At 36.7% G+C, this 18,381-nt stretch overlaps 2 protein-coding genes and 1 long non-coding RNA gene across 7 annotated transcripts in view; 2 read left to right on the top strand and 1 right to left on the bottom strand.

Moving 5' to 3' along the window:
- The window catches only part of rgs6 (regulator of G protein signaling 6), a 96,747-nt gene extending 81,779 nt beyond the window's left edge, over nucleotides 1-14,968 (top strand). For all 3 annotated transcript variants that reach the window (XM_048206603.1, XM_048206604.1, XM_048206605.1), the window contains exons 9-18: nucleotides 655-736; nucleotides 2,830-2,904; nucleotides 2,986-3,087; nucleotides 3,220-3,281; nucleotides 5,490-5,600; nucleotides 6,684-6,809; nucleotides 9,262-9,448; nucleotides 11,065-11,154; nucleotides 13,354-13,407; nucleotides 14,355-14,968. In XM_048206603.1, the coding sequence (XP_048062560.1) occupies nucleotides 655-736; nucleotides 2,830-2,904; nucleotides 2,986-3,087; nucleotides 3,220-3,281; nucleotides 5,490-5,600; nucleotides 6,684-6,809; nucleotides 9,262-9,448; nucleotides 11,065-11,154; nucleotides 13,354-13,407; nucleotides 14,355-14,405 (940 nt within the window). In that variant the 3' untranslated portion in view covers nucleotides 14,406-14,968. The remainder of the gene's footprint in view (nucleotides 1-654; nucleotides 737-2,829; nucleotides 2,905-2,985; nucleotides 3,088-3,219; nucleotides 3,282-5,489; nucleotides 5,601-6,683; nucleotides 6,810-9,261; nucleotides 9,449-11,064; nucleotides 11,155-13,353; nucleotides 13,408-14,354) is intronic.
- A 476-nt stretch (nucleotides 14,969-15,444) lies between these two features.
- The window catches only part of dpf3 (double PHD fingers 3), a 43,893-nt gene continuing 40,956 nt past the window's right edge, over nucleotides 15,445-18,381 (bottom strand). For all 3 annotated transcript variants that reach the window (XM_048206606.1, XM_048206607.1, XM_048206610.1), the window contains one exon: nucleotides 15,445-18,381. This exon is cut by the window's right edge and continues 504 nt beyond it. The gene's annotated coding sequence lies outside the window, so the exon portion shown is untranslated.
- Nucleotides 16,851-18,381, top strand: part of LOC125277961 — a 5,332-nt gene continuing 3,801 nt past the window's right edge. The window contains exon 1 of the long non-coding RNA XR_007187020.1: nucleotides 16,851-16,966. This is a non-coding gene — a long non-coding RNA (uncharacterized LOC125277961). The remainder of the gene's footprint in view (nucleotides 16,967-18,381) is intronic.

The following is an 18,381-nucleotide window of genomic DNA, read 5'->3' as shown; positions in this document are numbered from 1 at the left end:
TTGAAGACAGATCTACGCTTTGTATTCAGCCCACACACATTCACACAAAGACATACGTACTGTATATACACAAACTCTCATTATGATGTAACACAATAATATTGCTGAAGTGCAGTTGTTAGGGGCGAGACATATTAGCATGTGCGTTTGATTTGGAGTGGCTCTCATCGATTGAAGCAGTCTCTTACTCTTCAAACACCGGCTGAAGAGCCTCATCTGATGGCCGAGGGCTGCAAACACAAGTCAACCCTGCTCTGATTTTTGATCATCAGTCTGTGTCTATCATCACACTGTCTGCAGTACCCTTTTCAGGACAAAACCCCCAATTTTGTGGAAAGCGAGAACAGGAGAGATGAATGAAAGAGTCTCAGGGCTCAAAACCAGGATCAGTGAGAGACCGAGAGAGAGAGTGATGCAGCAAATGTCAGTTACGTAAGAGTGAAGTGGCAGGAATGGAAATGAATTAGCTTTGCTCGCAGGCAGGTTGCAACTTTGATGAGCACAAGGGCTTTGCTCTTTGTCTGTTTTAACGTGTGAGGCAGGACACGTGTGTGTGTGTGTGTGTGTGTGTGTGTGTGTGTGTGGATTGGGAATCTTTCCTGCTCTTTGTTTAATATTAATGTCTTGCAGCTTTGTGTTTCTTTGATTTTGTAGGATCGACAGGAAAAAAGACAAAACGGAGAGAAAGATTCTGGATAGTCAAGAGAGAGCCTTCTGGGATGTTCACCGTCCTGTGGTGTGTGAGGGGTGGACCCGGTGTGGGATGGGTTGCTGTGTTTGCATCTTGTTTGAATTAAATAGATCACACTGAAAAAATGAAGTACTTGAAGACACCATTTGTGGTTCTTCAATTAGCACTTTGGAAAAACTCAAGGGCCATTTTAAAAAGCTAAATGGAACACAGAATTTCCTTCCTTTAGTAACTAAAATGAAACACTTTGGGGCACTTTAAACACATATTGAAGTTTCTGGAGTACATAGCAGGATATTTGAGGATGTATTTTAAAAGATGTCTAGATGTTCTCCAGAGGGTTCTGCCAATGTGGTAATAGGCAGAACCCCCAAATCGTGTTTAAAAATATGCACTGTTCTGTACTGGTCCTTCAGATTTGAGCACATTTATGCGTTTTGACAAAAAAACATTTATTTGAATCAAAAAAAAAAAAGAAAAAAAAGAATGATTTCTTTCACCTATAATATAATTTCTAGGACTGTCAGTACATTAGAAATATTCAGTAAACTTGACAAAAATATTCAATTTGTTAACATTATTTAATGCATTAATTATTCTGAACATTTTACAGCATTTATTAATTTAGCTTAAAGGGATAGTTCACCCAAAAATGAAATTCTGTCATTTACTCCCCCTAAAGTAGTTCCATACCTTTATAAATTTCTTTGTTCTGCTGAACACAAAGGAAGGATGTTTGTAACCAAACAGATCTCGCCCCCCATTGACTACTATAGTATTATTTTTCCTACTATGATAGTCAGTGCGAGGGGAGATCTCTTTGGTTACAGACATTCTTCCAAATATCTTCCTTTGTGTTCAGCAGAACAAAGAAATTTATACAGGTTTGGAACAACTTGACTCTTGAGGGTGAGTAAATGACAGAATTTTCATTTTTGGGTGAACTATCCCTTTAATGTGAATTTATAAATATACAATTTACAAATATACAAAATAAAAATACAATTTAAACATATTTGAAATGTTAAAATGTGATGAAGTTAGCATTTAAAGGTGCTAAAGAGGATCTTTTCGACGACTGAGAAACCAAAGACTGTTACTGAGTTTTTGAAATGAGCGCATGCGTAAGAACAACCCCCCTCCTTCACAGCTCATTTCGAGGGAACACCTCCCAAAACTCGTGCACGAGTATTGGAACACGAGTGTTTACCACCGGCATTCACTGTGTCGTGTTAGTGGATTCATTATGTCGGACTCACCGCAGGTAACTCATAATCTGCAGTTGTTACTCCTGTCTCCTGACAAAAACATTGCATGCGGCGCCTGTGGAGTGTGGAAAGTTACTGGAGCGCGCAGCCGCGCTCCTCTCTCAAAAGGAACGTCACGGCAGTGATTGACAAGCCAGAGGGCCAATCGTTTATGCGATGATCGCGTAAACGATTGGCTGATGTTTTTAAGGCCCTACCTCGTGCACAGATGATGTATATTAATATTATTCCTTTCAGTGCACCTAATAAATAGTCTTTTATCAGTTAGTAAAGACAGTTTCAAGTAATATTGCAAAATTGTAAAACATGTATAAAACAAAACATCCTCTTTAGCACCTTTGAAGTTTATATTACACTTAAAAATGAAAATTCTGTCATCATTTAATCAACCTCATGTTTGACTATTGGAACACAAAAGAAAGATATTTTAAGAAATGTCTGTTTTTTTTTTTTTTTGTCCATACAATGGAAGTCAATGGTAACCAAAACCAACATTATTCAAGTATCTTATTTTATGTTTCACAAAATAAAGTTATACTGGTTCGGAATGACATGAGGCTGAGAAAATGATGATAGATTTTTTTTGTTTGTTTGTTTTTAGAATTAACCTGTTTCAATAAAATGTTGTAAAATGGCTATTCCATTAAATAATATTAATGAATAGGACCCTAATCATTAGTGTTGATTAATAGTGTGATTAATCTCACAGCTTTTATAGTTAACACATTAACACATATTTTTAAGGAAAGAAAACAAAATAATATGTGTAAATTTGGGTCCAGCAATTGGTGTGAATGATGATCGTAGTGGAAAATGTGCACATCATATCAGTTTTTTATAGCTATATTTACATGTGTTTGTGATTCACAGCCTGGGTGTGTCAACACCACAGAGATGGACATCAGGAAGTGTCGCCGCCTGAAGAATCCTCAAAGGGTGAAAAAGGTGCTGATGCTGTATTAATATGTGTACTGTATGTATGAGACAGATGATTGTATTGTAACCATCTTCGTCTCTGTCTCACAGTCGGTGTATGGGGTAGTGGATGACACACAGACTCAGAGTCCTGTACACACACCCTGCATACAGCAGAGCAGCAAGGACACCAGAGAGGACGTAGAGAAAGAGGTGTGTGCGAGCGATGGTGTGAATTTGAGAATTTGATTCTCAGCAGCCTCACAGTGGCTATTAATATTTAGCACGGATCACTCACATGCTCAAGTGAAGATGCAGCGTGTAATGGTACTCTGTCTTTTTCAGATTCTTTTCTTGAACACTCAGTTGGATCGACACTGTATGAAAATGTCCAAAGTCGCTGAGACGTAAGTCCTCTTTCTTGGTCTTTCCATGAAACTCAAACTTTTCTCAGCAAATATTAGTACATGCAATTAATATTGGATTATTTGAGAAAAAATTTGCTTATTAGGGATTAGACTTGTGCTGATATTCGGTAATGCGATATATCGCGATAATGAATATGCACGGTATTGTTATCATGGGCATTTCAAAATACCGTAAATAATAATTTATTACCAATTATTAAAATTTTTATAATGCATATAAGAATACTTTCCCCATCAACCGTATAAAATGCACGACACCGCTGTATTCTGCGTCAAAAGAACACGCGCTCAGATGTAAACAAGCCCAATGTGCACGAGAAGCACGTGGCGGAACGAGAGAAGAAGACGACCTGAATGAAAGTGCGCATTCACTCTCTGACAGCAGAGGGCGCTGATGGAACAGCAGAGTGCAACGGTTACCCCGGAAACCCCATAAACAAAGCAACTGCCCTGGTGAAGTTTTTAAAGGGATAGTTCACCCAAAAATGAAAATTTGATGTTTATCTGCTTACCCCCAGCGCATCCAAGATGTAGGTGTCTTTGTTTCTTCAGTAGAACACAAATGATGATTTTTAACATGCAAGTCAGCGGGAACTTGGACTATAAGAGTAAATAAAACACGACAGACAAATCCAAATTAAACCCTGCGGCTCGTGACGACACATTGATGTGTTAAGACACGAAACGATCTGTTTGTGTGAGAAACCGAACAGTATTTATATCATTTTTTACCTCTAATACACCACTATGTCCAACTGCATTCATCACTCGATTCGTTTGGTCTGATCGCGCTCTGACAGCGGCAGTGATGTCTCGCGCATATACTTCAATGAGAGCGAGACATCACTGCCGTCGTCAGAGCAATTTTATTGCCGAATTGTGAGTTCATTTTGATAATAAATAGCTTTGAAAATACTGAAAATTTTTATGCAAGAATTGTTTTCGAGACAACATTTAAAGGGATAGTTCACCCAAAAATGAAAATTCTGTCATCCTTTACTCACCCTCAGGTTGTCCCAAACCTGTATGAATTTCTTTCTTCTGCTGAACACAAAAGAACATATTTTAAGGAATATGGATAACCAAACAGTTAATTTACCCCACTGACTTCTATAGTATGGGGGAAAAAAAATAAAAAATACTATGGAAGTCAATGGGGCCCATTGACTTCAACATTCTTCAAAATATCTTCTTCTGTTTTCAGCAGAAAAAAGAAATTCATACAGGTTTGGAAAAACTTGAGGTTGAGTAAATGATGACAGCATTTTTATTTTTGGGTGAACTATCCCTTTAAGGCCCGTTCACATCAAGGATGATAACAACAATGATAACAATAAAGATATAGTTCTAAAAATCATTCTAAATGTAAAGGAATAGCAGAGTCCACACCACATTTATAACAATAACGGCACAGGAATCACTTTCAGAATTTTTTTTTTTTCAGCTGATTTAGAAAAAAGCATTGATAGCCAATCAGAATCTTATAAAATACTACAGACAAACCTCATACAGTATGAACTTCACTTCACAACTCAGTTAAATTGTAAGCTGTATATGTTTGATTCACTCAAAAATTCAAGTTGTTCATTCGGGAATCTGACGGGTTGTGTATGTTTTTAATAAACTAAACAATTACACTTTATTTGGATGGTCCACTTTTGACATTCTACTAACTGTAATTAACTTTGCAACTACATGTCAACTAACTCTCATTAGAGCATTTGTAGACTGCTAGGTTAGGGTTGGGGGTTCGGGTTAGTAGAATAAGTTGACGTACTTGCAAATTAACTTATAGTCAGTAAAATATCTGTTGGGAAGTATCAAAATAAAGTGTTAGCAGATATTAAGCAGTCAGTCTACTAATACTCTAATGACTGGTAGTTTACATGTAGTTGCAAAGTTTCTTATAGTTAGAAGAATGTCTAAAGTGGACCATTAAATAAAGTGTTACCTAACAGACTCATTAGAATCATTCATTCAGGAAACCACACTTGTCATGCTGCATGTTTCACGCTCTAGATTCAATAGCAGGGTTACAGTGCCACTAAATCAGTCATGCAGAAAACTGTCAACAATGGTGGAGGATTGCATGTTTGAGAACCGTTAATTCAGTTCCAGAAATAAATTCAGTTCCAGTAATAATTTGGCTCCAGTAATAAAAATAGACTTCATACCTTTGTCTTGCAGATTGATGAGCTACACAGAGCAGTATCTCGACTATGACCCATTTGTGGCAGTACCAGAGCCATCTAACCCTTGGATCGGTGATGATGTCACTTTCTGGGAGCTAGAGGCCAGGTATGAAAACTTAAACATCACATCTCTTTTTTTAGATTTCTCTTTTCTCTAGTCAGGTTTCATTAGATGAAAAGGAGAGCGTGCAGGAGGTTTAAATTGTTAATTTTCCGCCTTGTAAATTCTGCATTAAATTGATCTATTTTTAGAGTTACATTTCTCAGAAAATTCTTCTCTTTTGTTTTTATGTGTTGTCTTCATGCCTGTGTCACTGTAATGGGGTCCATCCTAAAATAACATAGATAGGTTTGCTGACAATTCTTGAATTGTGGAAAAAAAAACATGGCAAGTGATAGAATGTCCAATGAAGATGCACTATAAAACTACTGATTTTAAGTCATATATTTTACAGAAAAATACATAGGAAAAGCATAGGACTGTGAAATTTAGAGTGCGGGGAGACTGATTTGATGACATCGTTTGCAAAGCGAGAGTCATGTTTCCATAGTAACAGTGACTGCTCTGATTGGTGGACCTCTCGCCAGGATTGTGACTAATGTAGTACCTCGTTCTGAATATCTCAAGTAGTTTAAGTCTGCCGAAAGTCCTCTTTGAATTACATAAAACACTGCAGTTTCCTTCATCTCTGTTTGCCTGAGCCGTTCACACAGCACCTCAAAGATGCCCTGACAGGAATTAAGGAATACCTCCCACACACGCACACACTCACTCATCCTAGTGTTTCATTCCTGGGTTTCTTTCTGTATATCTCTTCACATTGTTCAACAGTGTGAATCTTGTCACTTAAATTATGCAAAAAGAGGTTGACTAATTTACCTTACTTAATTAACAGTAGTTGGAATTAAGCTTTCTAAAATGATTAGAATTCCTGTGGTGCTTTACACACTGTAACCTATTCAAAGACTAATATACAAGATATTATTAGACGGGATTAAATGATCTTGTGTACACACAGTCTCTTTCTCTCTTTGTTTTCAGCGTTGTCTTGTTAATATGACAAACAATGGTTCATTGTGTTGTCAAAGCAGTAGCTGCTGTCAGAAGATATTGCAAAGAACAATGCAAGTTAAATAAATAAAATACTGTCTTTCTCCCTCCCTCCCTCCCTCCCTCTGTCTGTCTCAGTAAGGAACCGAGTCAACAGCGAGTAAAGAAGTGGGGCTTCTCATTGGACGAGGCTTTAAAGGACCCGGTGGGCCGTGAGCAGTTCCTTAAATTCTTGGAGTCCGAATTCAGCTCTGAGAACCTCCTGTGAGCCTTTCATCACCATATTCCTCTGTCTTCATTTCATTTGCACTTCTGTGACATTTTCCCCTTTACACTCATCCCTCTCTCTAAACCTCCCACTCCGCTGTTAATGACTTGCACAAAATGTAGCAGAACAGGACAAGCGAAAGGTCAGACCTCAACCGCAGAGCTGCGCTTTAATATCGCCAATGAGAAAGAGCGAGTAAATTCACTGATGGTACATGATCATTACCACCTCCAAAGCCCGATCACTGATGCATTGTGATAAGCTACTGCAAACCACGGGCGTCGTGGGGCAAATGAGGCAGCGGCGGGCCCCAAGAGATGCCCAACCAGGACAGCGAGGCCCCGAAGGGAGCTGCAGAGATAACGCAGGTCACTGGAGCCGTAAAGTGACTAGGCAAGAGATAAAATGCTGCTTGTCTCCATGCATCTCTCATTCTTCTCTTTCTCTCGTATCTCCACGTATCCCCCAGCTAGGCATCTAATAGCCTCTGTGGGGGCTGTCTTATGTTTGCCAGTCTGTGAGGAGAGTGAAAGTGATGTGTCCTCTTGACTGTCTGACACTCCCCTGGGCCCATTAGGCCCTAAACCACTTCTACACTGCAGAGATCAATAGAGCTACAGTACAGAGCAAGTGTGATATGAGGGTAGGAGTTACTGGGCTCTCTATCTGTCATGGCAAACTCTGAGTTTGCTAAGTGTGTATACTTACTTCAATAATTAACCTGGTGTTTGTTACTAAGGAGTTTGGGAATGCCATTGCCATCAGCGTTGTAAACAGGTTCCAAAAGTAACACTCGCCAAGTGCTGATTGGGAGTAAAAATTGGCTTTAGGGAGTGGACATGGCCGTGGAACAGCAATGTAATGCATGATTTAAATCAAATTGCAGGAATAATAGTCTGGCATTCACTTGTTTTTTCTTCTTCGTAATTTAACACTTATATGCAATATTCCTCAAGGTATTGAAATCGCCTTTGAATGTGCGCTCGCTTTTTACTTTCACTTTGATTTCGTGATCACGAGTACTCTGTGTATAGGGAGCGGCGGTACTGACCGCACATTTTACAATATGAGATACACTACTGGTAAGATTTTTTTTATGTTTTTAAAAGAAGTCTCTTCTGCTCACCAAGGCTTCATTTATTTGATCCAAAATACAGCAAAAACAGTAATATTGTGAAATATTTGTACAATTTAAAATAACCGTTTTGTATTTGTATATATTTTAAAGGTGCCCTAGATTCAAAAACTGAATTTACCTTGGCATAGTTAAATAACAAGAGTTCAGTACATGGAAAAGACGTCTCAAACCCCATTGTTTTCTCCTTCTTATATAAATCTCATTTGTTTAAACAACCTCCGAAGAACAGGCGAATCTCAACATAACACCGACTGTTACGTAACAGTCGTGGTGTACGCCCCAATATTTGCATAATGCCAGCCCATGTTCCCAACATTATGAAAGGGATTACACAAGGGCAGCCAGTATTAACGTCTGGAGCTGCACACAGCCGAATCATCAGACTAGGTAAGCAAGAACAACAGCGAAAAATGGCAGATGGAGCAATAATAACTGACATAATCTATGATAGCATGATATTTTTACTGATATTTGTAAATTGTCTTTCCAAATGTTTCGTTAGCATGTTGCTAATGTACTGTTAAATGAGGTTAAAGTTACCATCGTTTCTTACTGTATTCACGGAGACAAGAGCCGTCGCTATTTTCATTTTTTAAACACTTGCAGTCTGTATAATGCATAAACACAACTTCATTCTTTATAAATCTCTCCAACAGTGTAACATTAGCCGTTAGCCACGGAGGACAGCCTCAAATTCACTCAGAATAAAACTTTAACATCCAAATAAATACTTTACTCACACAATTCGAAGCATGCATACAGCATGCATGACGAACATCTTGTAAAGATCCATTTGAGGGTTATATTAGCTGTGTGAACTTTGTAAATGCGCTGTAATATAGTCGACAGCTCGTGTGGCAGGGAGCATGCAATTTAAGGGGGCGGCGCCGAGTGCAATCAGTGCGGCGTAAATCAGTGCATTGTTAATGATGCCCCAAAATAGGCAGTTAAAAAAATTAAATAAAAAAAATCTATTTTGAGCTGAAACTTCACAGACACATTCAGGAGACACCTTAGACTTATATTACATCTAGTGAAAAAGCATTCTTGGGCACCTTTAAAATGCAAATTCTTTGTTGGCAAAGCTACATTTTCAGCATCGTTATTCCAGTCTTCAGTGTCACATGATCCTTCAGAAATCTGTTGCGCACCAAGTTCTCTCTTTTACTCACGTAATAAGAAATCTGACTCCTGCTGCGATTAGCGTCCGTACAATAAAACTACATATGTTAAAGTTAATTTGATTTGTACTGTCCTCCCATTACCAATACTCTATATACAGCTGACATTTGTTATTGTTTTCTCTTTAGGTTCTGGTTGGCTGTGCAAGATCTGAAGTGCCGCCCCCTGCAGGAAGTACCGGCTCGTGCTCAGGAGATCTGGCAAGAGTTTCTTGCTGAAGGAGCTCCCAGTGCCATCAATCTGGACTCACACAGTTACGAGCGCACCAGTCAGAATCTAAAAGACCCGGGCCGCTACAGCTTTGAAGATGCCCAGGTGAGTATGCTGTCACAGGAAGCTGGGCTCAGCCACTTTTGGCTTTAGTTCCTTTTCATAATTCCCACACCCTTTCTAGACTTTTGGGGGAAATTATCCTACTATATGAACTAAATGAGATATCTAACAATTGTATGTTATTATTATTATTAGTGCTGTCAAATCGATTAATCGCGATTAATCGCATCTAACATAAAAGTTTGTGTTTACGTAATATGTGTGTGTGTATATATTATTACATTTATATATATTATATATGTGCGTGTATAAACATATTTGTATGTGTATATATATACACACACACACAGACATACATGATATATATAAATGTAATAATATATATTCACAAACATATATTACGTAACCACAAACTTTTATGTTAGATGCGATTAATCGTGATGAATCGATTTGGCAGCCCTAATTATTGTTAAGTTTTATTATGTTCAATAAACAATGTGTAAACCCATGACATTTTGACAGAGTATTGAGGGCTTTTAGGTCTTTTGATGGACAGAGGGAGTATTAAAGCTGCACTTAGGGACAAGTTGTGCCCAAGGCAGAATCTTTTTCATTCTTTGAATTGATGAAAGAGGAACTTGAAGGCTTTGGGCCATTCGGGGAGATTGATGTTCAGTAATGCTGATGGATCATCTGTTCCTTGTCCTTGTCCTTATGGCTCTGTTCAAAAGAGTTTGCCTTATGTCTGTCTCCTTCATTTGTCTACATTTACATGACTGGTGAAAGAGACAGAATAATAGGGATTGGAATGCTCAAAAGCAGGGCAATCTCTTTGGAATTATAAAATCCATTTTATTCCAGAAACTGTCACCGACTGACTACAAGCCTTACTGCTTTCAGAAAATTCAAAGCAAAATAATTGAAGAATGTGTTAAAGAATCAATGACATTACTGCTAGGAGTCTGTCAAGTGGATTACGCCTAATTTGAAAATAATGTCTAAGGAAGCAAAAAAACGTGCACCTTCTAGGGCTGCACAATGATTAATCGCGATTAATCGTTTGCAAAATTAAAGTCTGTGTTTACGTAATAAATGTGTGTGTTCTGTGTATAATAATTATGTATATATAAATACACACACATACATATGCATATTTAAGAAAAATGTTATATTTATATAGAAAATATTTATATTTATATATAATATAAAATATATTTAAATATATATTTATTTATACATGCATATATTTCTTAAATTTATACATGTATGTGTGTGTATTTATATATACATAATTATTATACACAGAACACACACATTTATTACGTAAACATAGACTTTTATTTTGCAAACGATTAATCGCGATTAATCGTTGTGCAGCCCTAGCATTACCTTCAGTAAAACATTACTTTTGCACTAGCAAAGTCTCGCTACTGCTTGCTGCAAGATATGCCTTATCAGACATAGATTGACACTTCCTTTGTAAGAACCTACAGATTTATTCCTGTTTGCATATGCGAAGTCATGATTGAGAATTGAAGCAGGACAGAGAGCTGGTTTTCAGAAGATTCTTGGCTCTTTCTCATTACTTTGCAATGAGGCACTTTTCTTTCGGCTGGGCTGCGGAGTTACTGTCAGCCTCCAATGTTTTTCTCTTTCAGGACCACATCTACAAGCTGATGAAGAGTGACAGCTACCCTCGTTTCCTGCGCTCCAATGCTTACCAGGACCTCCTGCTGGCCAGAAAGAAGGTTAGTCTCAATCTCAAATCTCTCTTGTGCCATTTTTTTGCTGTGTGAATCTGGATCGTTTTTCTGCATTGTTGTTTTTAGTATCTTTTTTTTTACACACCCTTAGCAAACCCTTCAGCCATGAGAACAAAAATTAGTGCATCCCAGGAGCATTGTAAGAAAAATATATCCATATAAAAAATATATCCATTGAAAAACAGAAAGGAAAAAAAAAAACGTATTTTCAGCGAGGATATTTTCTGTTAAGTTTACAGACATTTCATTTCATTCAAAAACCCAATACAATGCTGTAATTCAAGAGGAAAACACCTGTAAAAAGTCAATAAAGAAAATTCTTTCACATTAAACAGTACGTTGGACCCAATTTTTATGGACTTTTTAGTTTTTTAGACATTGACACTACATACTATATACATATAAGTATATGTGTGTGTGTGTATATATATATATATATATATATATATATATATATATATATATATATATATATATTAGGGCTGTCAATCGATTAAAAATTTTAATCTAATTAATTACATGCATAATTACATACATTACATACATACAATTACATACATACATACATAATTACATACAATTACATTACATACAAATGGTCTTCGGTGGTGACAGACATGGTCATCCACACAAACAGTAAAAAGTGCCCTACCCACGTGATCTGCGAGCCCGATACTGACAATAAAGTACCCGTCACTCTCACTGTAATAATTCTTTCTTGCCCTCTTTGCAAAAAAAAAAAAAAAAGTGATTTTATAGCTTTGTAAGAGAAGATGCTTTTTTGCTAAACCTGAAAAGTATTAAAAAGTAGCATTTAGAAGTTATATTAACTAATAATATAATTTTCTACCATATACAATTGAATGCACCTAGCTAACAACAACTTGCTTTGTTCTGGTTTCACCTCACTCCAGTCTAAACTAACTGATTTTATAGGTTGGCCTAATTTACTACACATTGTCATTTAAATAACCTGAAAATATTCTGGATTTTTAAGGCTAATTTTACTAACCATTCTTGCTAAATGGGGTAAGCACACTTATGTTCTCATTTCAGAGTTGTTCAAGTAAATGATTCATTATAGACCGTGTGGACAGATCAGTTGTTGTCATGATTCATTAAAATGAATCTGTTCAAATGAGTCATTAGGTCGCGAATTGGACGTTAGCAGACGTTGATGCGTTGCGTGCGAATCGCGACTGTTATTAGGACATCGCAAAAGATTTGTGAACACAGAAAACACTTCACCACTGGATAGGATTTTCTTTTTGTTTACTGAAAGTGTGGTTTATGTCAGCTGCATGTGCAGGGCGCCTGTCAGAGAAGATGAGGTGACGTTCTTTTGAGCACTATTCACACCCAGTGGTTATTCAGGAAAAACATTCTCCGAATGCGCCTCGTGAAACATGGATTCGGTCTTACGAACTTTTAGCATTGTGTCAGTTGATTTAGATATTATGTGTGAGGTAGAGAGAGTGCAAAGACGGTGCTTACTTTCTCGCGCACATGAGGGAGGAGCTCTGCTCGTTCTGTCCGTCAGTGCAGCAGTCGTCTCCCTCCTTCATTTTACAGTCGAATGGTGGCTAGAACGGCTCCAGGTTCAAAGGTCAATACGGAATGGATTAATCTGCGTTATTTTTTTTAACGCGTTATTTTTTTCTCCGATTAATTAATCGAAATTAATGCGTTATTTTGACAGCCCTAATATATATAATATAGTAAAACAAAAATAAACATATTGACCAATCAAAATAAAGATTTAGAGGGACATTGCTAACAAAAGAAAGCTTCAAAATAAAATGGCATTTGTTGTTGTTGTTTTCGGTGTTACAGCAGAAATTCTGTCCTAGTCAGTTCTTGACTTCAGGGACAATATTTCAGCCCTTAGTTTAATTTTGACTAAAACAAAAGTCTTGAAATGAAGGATTTCAAAAGTGTGTTCCATTTGCACCTGTTAAAACATACTAAGCCAAATTATCATCTAATGACCTACTTACTCTACTGCTAACTTGTAATGGCTAAACATGCGTACCGTTCTGCAATTTGATTTGTTTTGGCCCCATTTTGATTACTTCAGATTAACATTAATTATCCTGAATGTTTTTTCATTGTACTAACACGTGTTAACCTTGTGCTGTGCACTGTATCTTCCCCTGTTCCCCTCCATTAACCTGGGCTCCACAGCCTGAAACTGAGCAAGGCCGCCGCACATCCCTGGAGAAATTCACTCGCAGTGTGGTGAGTGGCATCTGTTGTCTAGAAATTCTGAAAGCCTGAATTCCAAAACTCTGGACGGTGGTTAGATATGATTCTGAGAACTATGTAAAGGGTTCAGTAGGATTCCACTGTCGATTTTATTTTATTTCATTTTATTTTAAATTTTTTTTACGCTATGTTGCTGGCCAGATTTTTTTTTTTTTTTGCCAATTTCACTGGACAGTGAATTTGAAAATTAATTTCGATATAGATATAATATATATTTAGATATAATTCTGCATATTTATGTAAAAAAAAAAATTTTTTTTTTTTTTTTTTTAAATAATTCTCCAACTTTAATATTGAAACATTTAGAATTTCACCCACCCTGTCTTTGATAATTAAGTAAATAATTAAATATACAAGTTTGTGTGTGTGTGTGGTTCAGGTTTTCCCTACATTATGGGGACAAATGTCCCCAAAAAGATGGCAATATCCAAAGTTTTTTTTTTTTTTTTTTTTGTCCCCATGAGGAAAACAGCTTATGAATCATACAAAATTATGTTTTTTGAAAATGTAAAAATGCAGAGTTTTCTGTGATGGGTAGGTTGAAGGATAGGGTTAGGGGATAGAATATACAGTTTGTTCAGTATAAAAATCATTATGTCAATGGAATGTCCCCATAAAACATGGAAACCCAATGTGTGTGTGTGTGTGTATATTATATAAATAATTTTTTAATAAAGTTATTTTAAAATCATAACATCTAGAATTTATGTAAATAAATATACACTGCAAAGAAATACATGTAGTAAATGCAATATATATCGTATTTTCATTTATCAATGTATACATTGTTATCAAGTAAAAAGTATGTGCCATTATTGTATAAATTATATTTGGAATTTGCGAATGAATGTTATTACTCAATTCCAATAACTGATACTCTTTAAAAGAAGACATTTAATAATAATGTAACTGTGTTTCAGGGAAAGTCTCTGACAAGTAAACGGCTGACGGGCCTCATGCAGTCCTCCTGACGAGTCCTGGCTTTTCAGAAGTCCAGACCCCTCCTGAGAAATTGCAGTTCGTTGGGGTGGAAGCGTCGTGGCCACGGCGGGCCATGTGTACGGACCACCCTCTCTCCAAAACCCACCCGAACACCGCACAGCTACCAACTCTAGATGGCAGCATGCAATAAGTCCAAAAAAAATCTCCAAACGGCGACATTGTTGTCTGTGTCTATTAAATCACTGACTGCAAAGACCGCATATATGAATGTCAGATCTCCCAGTACCATCTAGAGAACCATTATACGTTTATATGATACCTATAACCAAACTGCAGCAAGGACTGGACTGTCTCGCCGGATTTCCATTTAAAAACGTTCATTATCAGATTTGTGCAGTAATCGGTCCAGTACGTCAACAGTTGAATCGGACGAAGCGAGGATGTGTCTCAAATCTTCGGAGCATTCCAAAGGAGCGAAGAACATGACAAGGGCTTTCAGTGACTGTTCCCTCGGTCAAGGTTTGCACAGAACTTTTCTTTTTGTTGAACAGTCACTGAATATGAAGAATGAATGTGGAAGTAAAGGGGTTCAGAAAAGCACATTCTTATTACTTCTGCCAATCTGAAGAAAGAATTATTTATTCTGTGTCTACTGGATGTGTTATACTCACCTATTAACACATGATACTTCAAACTGAGATGAGAATGATGTAGAGTGATACCTTTTAGACTCAGTTTTATTGAGGAATAAAGAAATAATAAGCTGGACAATAAAAGTGTTAGTATTGTAGGATGAGTCAGAGCACAGAATATTGCTTTTGCACAAAGACTGCGCCAGAAACACTGGAGCCCAGAGATGCTTGGTCTTGCTTGGTCAGTATGTTTCCTGAACAGCTTTACAAAATGTCCAAAAAATAACATTAAATGATTTTGGAGCATCAATTGAGGCTCATTCTGCCACATAAAAAAGTAGAAATGATGGCATACTAAGTCAATTAATAGAAAAAAGGTTTAAATGTATATAGATAAAAAGTCAAAATTGAGATTAAAAGACATGACAAAGAATTATACACAGAAGTCGAAATTATGACAAAAACCTGTCATAAATTATGACTTAGTAACTCATAATTTTGACTTTTTATCCTAATATTATGATTTTGGGCTTCCATAAGCATATGATATTACTGTATGTTTGAAACCAACACATTGGTTCTTGTCAGCTATGTTTGTCTTTGCTTTAATGTAAGGTATTGTAGATTCAAAGTAGAATGTAAGTATGTTTCATGAATGCTTAGTGTCGGTGTAGCGATTAGTCTGATGATGATGATGATGATGATTTGCTCTGAACACAAACATCTGGGGTTCACAGCCCTTCATTCTCAACATATCAACTGTAGACAGTGGGATTGCCACCCATTAGAAAGGTATTTTTGCAGGACGTCAAGCAGCCAACCAATCTGCATCTCTGTTTTTGTTTTTTTGCTTGCATCGTTCCCTGAAGCAGCATCACTGCCAGAGACACATAGACTTGAGCTACTGGAAAACATGAATTCTCTCATTTGCCTACAAGTTTAAAACCGGTTAAGTGGCAGAACAGAAATGTGTTCGTTTGACATTTCCTCTACACATTTTCATGTAGTTGATTTGACTCATAACTGTACATTAGGTTTAAATGGAATGTATAGACTTTGCAGCAATCCTGGATATGGAAGATTACGTGTAGAATACTGAACGTGGAATATAACTTAGAGGCACAAGTGCCATATTCAGCACAAAACTATGCATGTAATATTTCTAAAGACTTTTATTGCTTTTAGTTTTTTTTTTTTTTTTTTTTTTTTTTTTTCATTAAAAAAAGATGAGGACCCAGTAGGTCAAGATAATGGAACTGAAATCCTGAGACATTCAATAAACATTCAGTTTGAGAGCTCAAGTATGCTTTTTTATCATTTTATGTCATGTATATTTAGTTCAAACTGTGCGTGATGGTCCATTAAACATATATTAAATGTTTGTTGTAGCATATGGCTACATCAGAGAATTGTGATTCCATGAGCTATATTTTACTACAATAATGCCAGTAAAGGTTTTGGGGTAGCTTTGATCTGAACCGAGATCAGCACTAAATGGATAGTGGAAGGTGGTGTCCCAGCTCGTCTGTGTATGTGTATGTGCTGCCCTCTAGTGGTAATCATGAGCGGTACAAGTACAACCAATTTCGTGTTTTTTTTCTCCATTTTTTTTTTTTTAAACCGTAAAATCAGCAGAGCCTTGGTTTTACTTTTTACATTTTTATTACATTTTACATTACAAGGATAAGAAGAAGAAAATGGCATACGAAATAATATAAAAAACTAAGTACAAAAGGATTCTCGTGACTCCAAAGGATTAAAAAGTATTCAACATTTGTGTTTGTATTACAGGTTATATACAAGATGTGTCGTAACAGGTCATGACAAATCAATTGGGATGATTATCGTCCTTATGGTTAACTCAACTGCGTTTTTCTAGGCTACTTTTGGACTAAAGAAAATCAGTTCGTGTTGTAGGCCTACGACTTTCGACGCTTCAGTTAAAGCTGCTTCGAGAGGTAGGCTTCTAGCTTATCGTCTTTTTTCGAAGGGAAAGTTCACACGAAAATGAAAATCCTGTCATCATTTGTTACTCACTCTGAAGCTGTTCCAAACCTGTATGAATTAATTTCTTCTGCTGAGCACAAAAGAAGATATTTTGAAGAATATGGTAACCACAGCACATGCTGTGTTCGTTCGTTCATCTTTGCAAACATCCAGTTTACACCCACTTTACAATTGTACAAATCTCGAAACCTGAATACAGTGCGAAACATGGGGGGAAAAAAGATAACCCAGTAATTAGAATGGGTTAACAATATAAAGTGTGAAAAGTCATACTGTATCAGCCGTCAGTTTTTCCCCCTACTTTTTTATTTTCTTTTTGTTCTAAACATAAATCATTAACAACAGAAATTATATTCCAAAAGGCTTACTAGATGAACGGACTCTAAATATCATCAAAACTACTTTGATTCTAGAACCTTTAAGAAATGTCTTAATGCACAAACACTATTTTAGTAGACCATTGGCAAAGAATCATCTGCCAAAAAACAAATGTAAATGTAATGTAAATGACCTTTGAAAAAATGCATAGCTAAAATATTCAACAGATCCCTGGATCTGGAGAGTGTTGATGAATTGGCTCTGAAAATAGAGCCTCTAATGTATTATACAGGTGAAGGAGGTGGGAATGACATGAGAGAATGTCCAGATGGAAATAGAAATGCTAATATATCATGAGCAAAGAAATACAAAATGGAGTGAACAGATGTTTCACTCAGAGAGGTATGAAGGGCTCCAAACAGGCGGATGGAACAATAGAAGGTTCAGTGACACACAAAACTAAAATGTTCCTGGAGCATAACCAGATATGTTCAACACAAAATAACAAAGATTTAAACAGTCTATGTTCACATTTAATAATTAGAAATTGGAAAGGAAAAAAGCAGGCTTGAAAAGGCAACACAAAGCATGCCAGTATTGTCGTTGCACAAGGAAAAGCATTAGGTGTATTTGAATATGATGGCTATCATGTAATTTACCAACCACACGATTGTCTGCTAAACTATATATAAAAGAACAAATTAAACGAACATTATTTTCCAGTCCTGATTAAGTAAAAACTATAAGTGCTGCTTTGATACAGGGAAAAACAATTTTTTGCCATTTAGATAAAGATTGCTTTCACAATAACTCTCAGACACTAAGCCCTAAATGTCTACCTGAATGATGATCCCAGTAAGAAAGATGAGCTTCTAATCACATTTATCCTCGTTATTTCTTTCTTTGTGCAAGTCAAAAATGTCTTTGCCAAGTGAATAGAAACCAAATAAAATGAAAGGGGTTCTGTTTTTATACCTCTGGTGTGTGTTTCTGGGTAAGTTTATGTTGCTTTTATTACTTACAGATTTACAGAAACAGCTTGTCACCA

Source organism: Megalobrama amblycephala, linkage group LG11 (genome assembly GCF_018812025.1).
Source record: "Megalobrama amblycephala isolate DHTTF-2021 linkage group LG11, ASM1881202v1, whole genome shotgun sequence".
Taxonomy (NCBI): domain Eukaryota; kingdom Metazoa; phylum Chordata; class Actinopteri; order Cypriniformes; family Xenocyprididae; genus Megalobrama; species Megalobrama amblycephala.
Note: the sequence above shows the minus strand (reverse complement) of the source record. Positions and strands in the feature narration are given on the sequence as shown.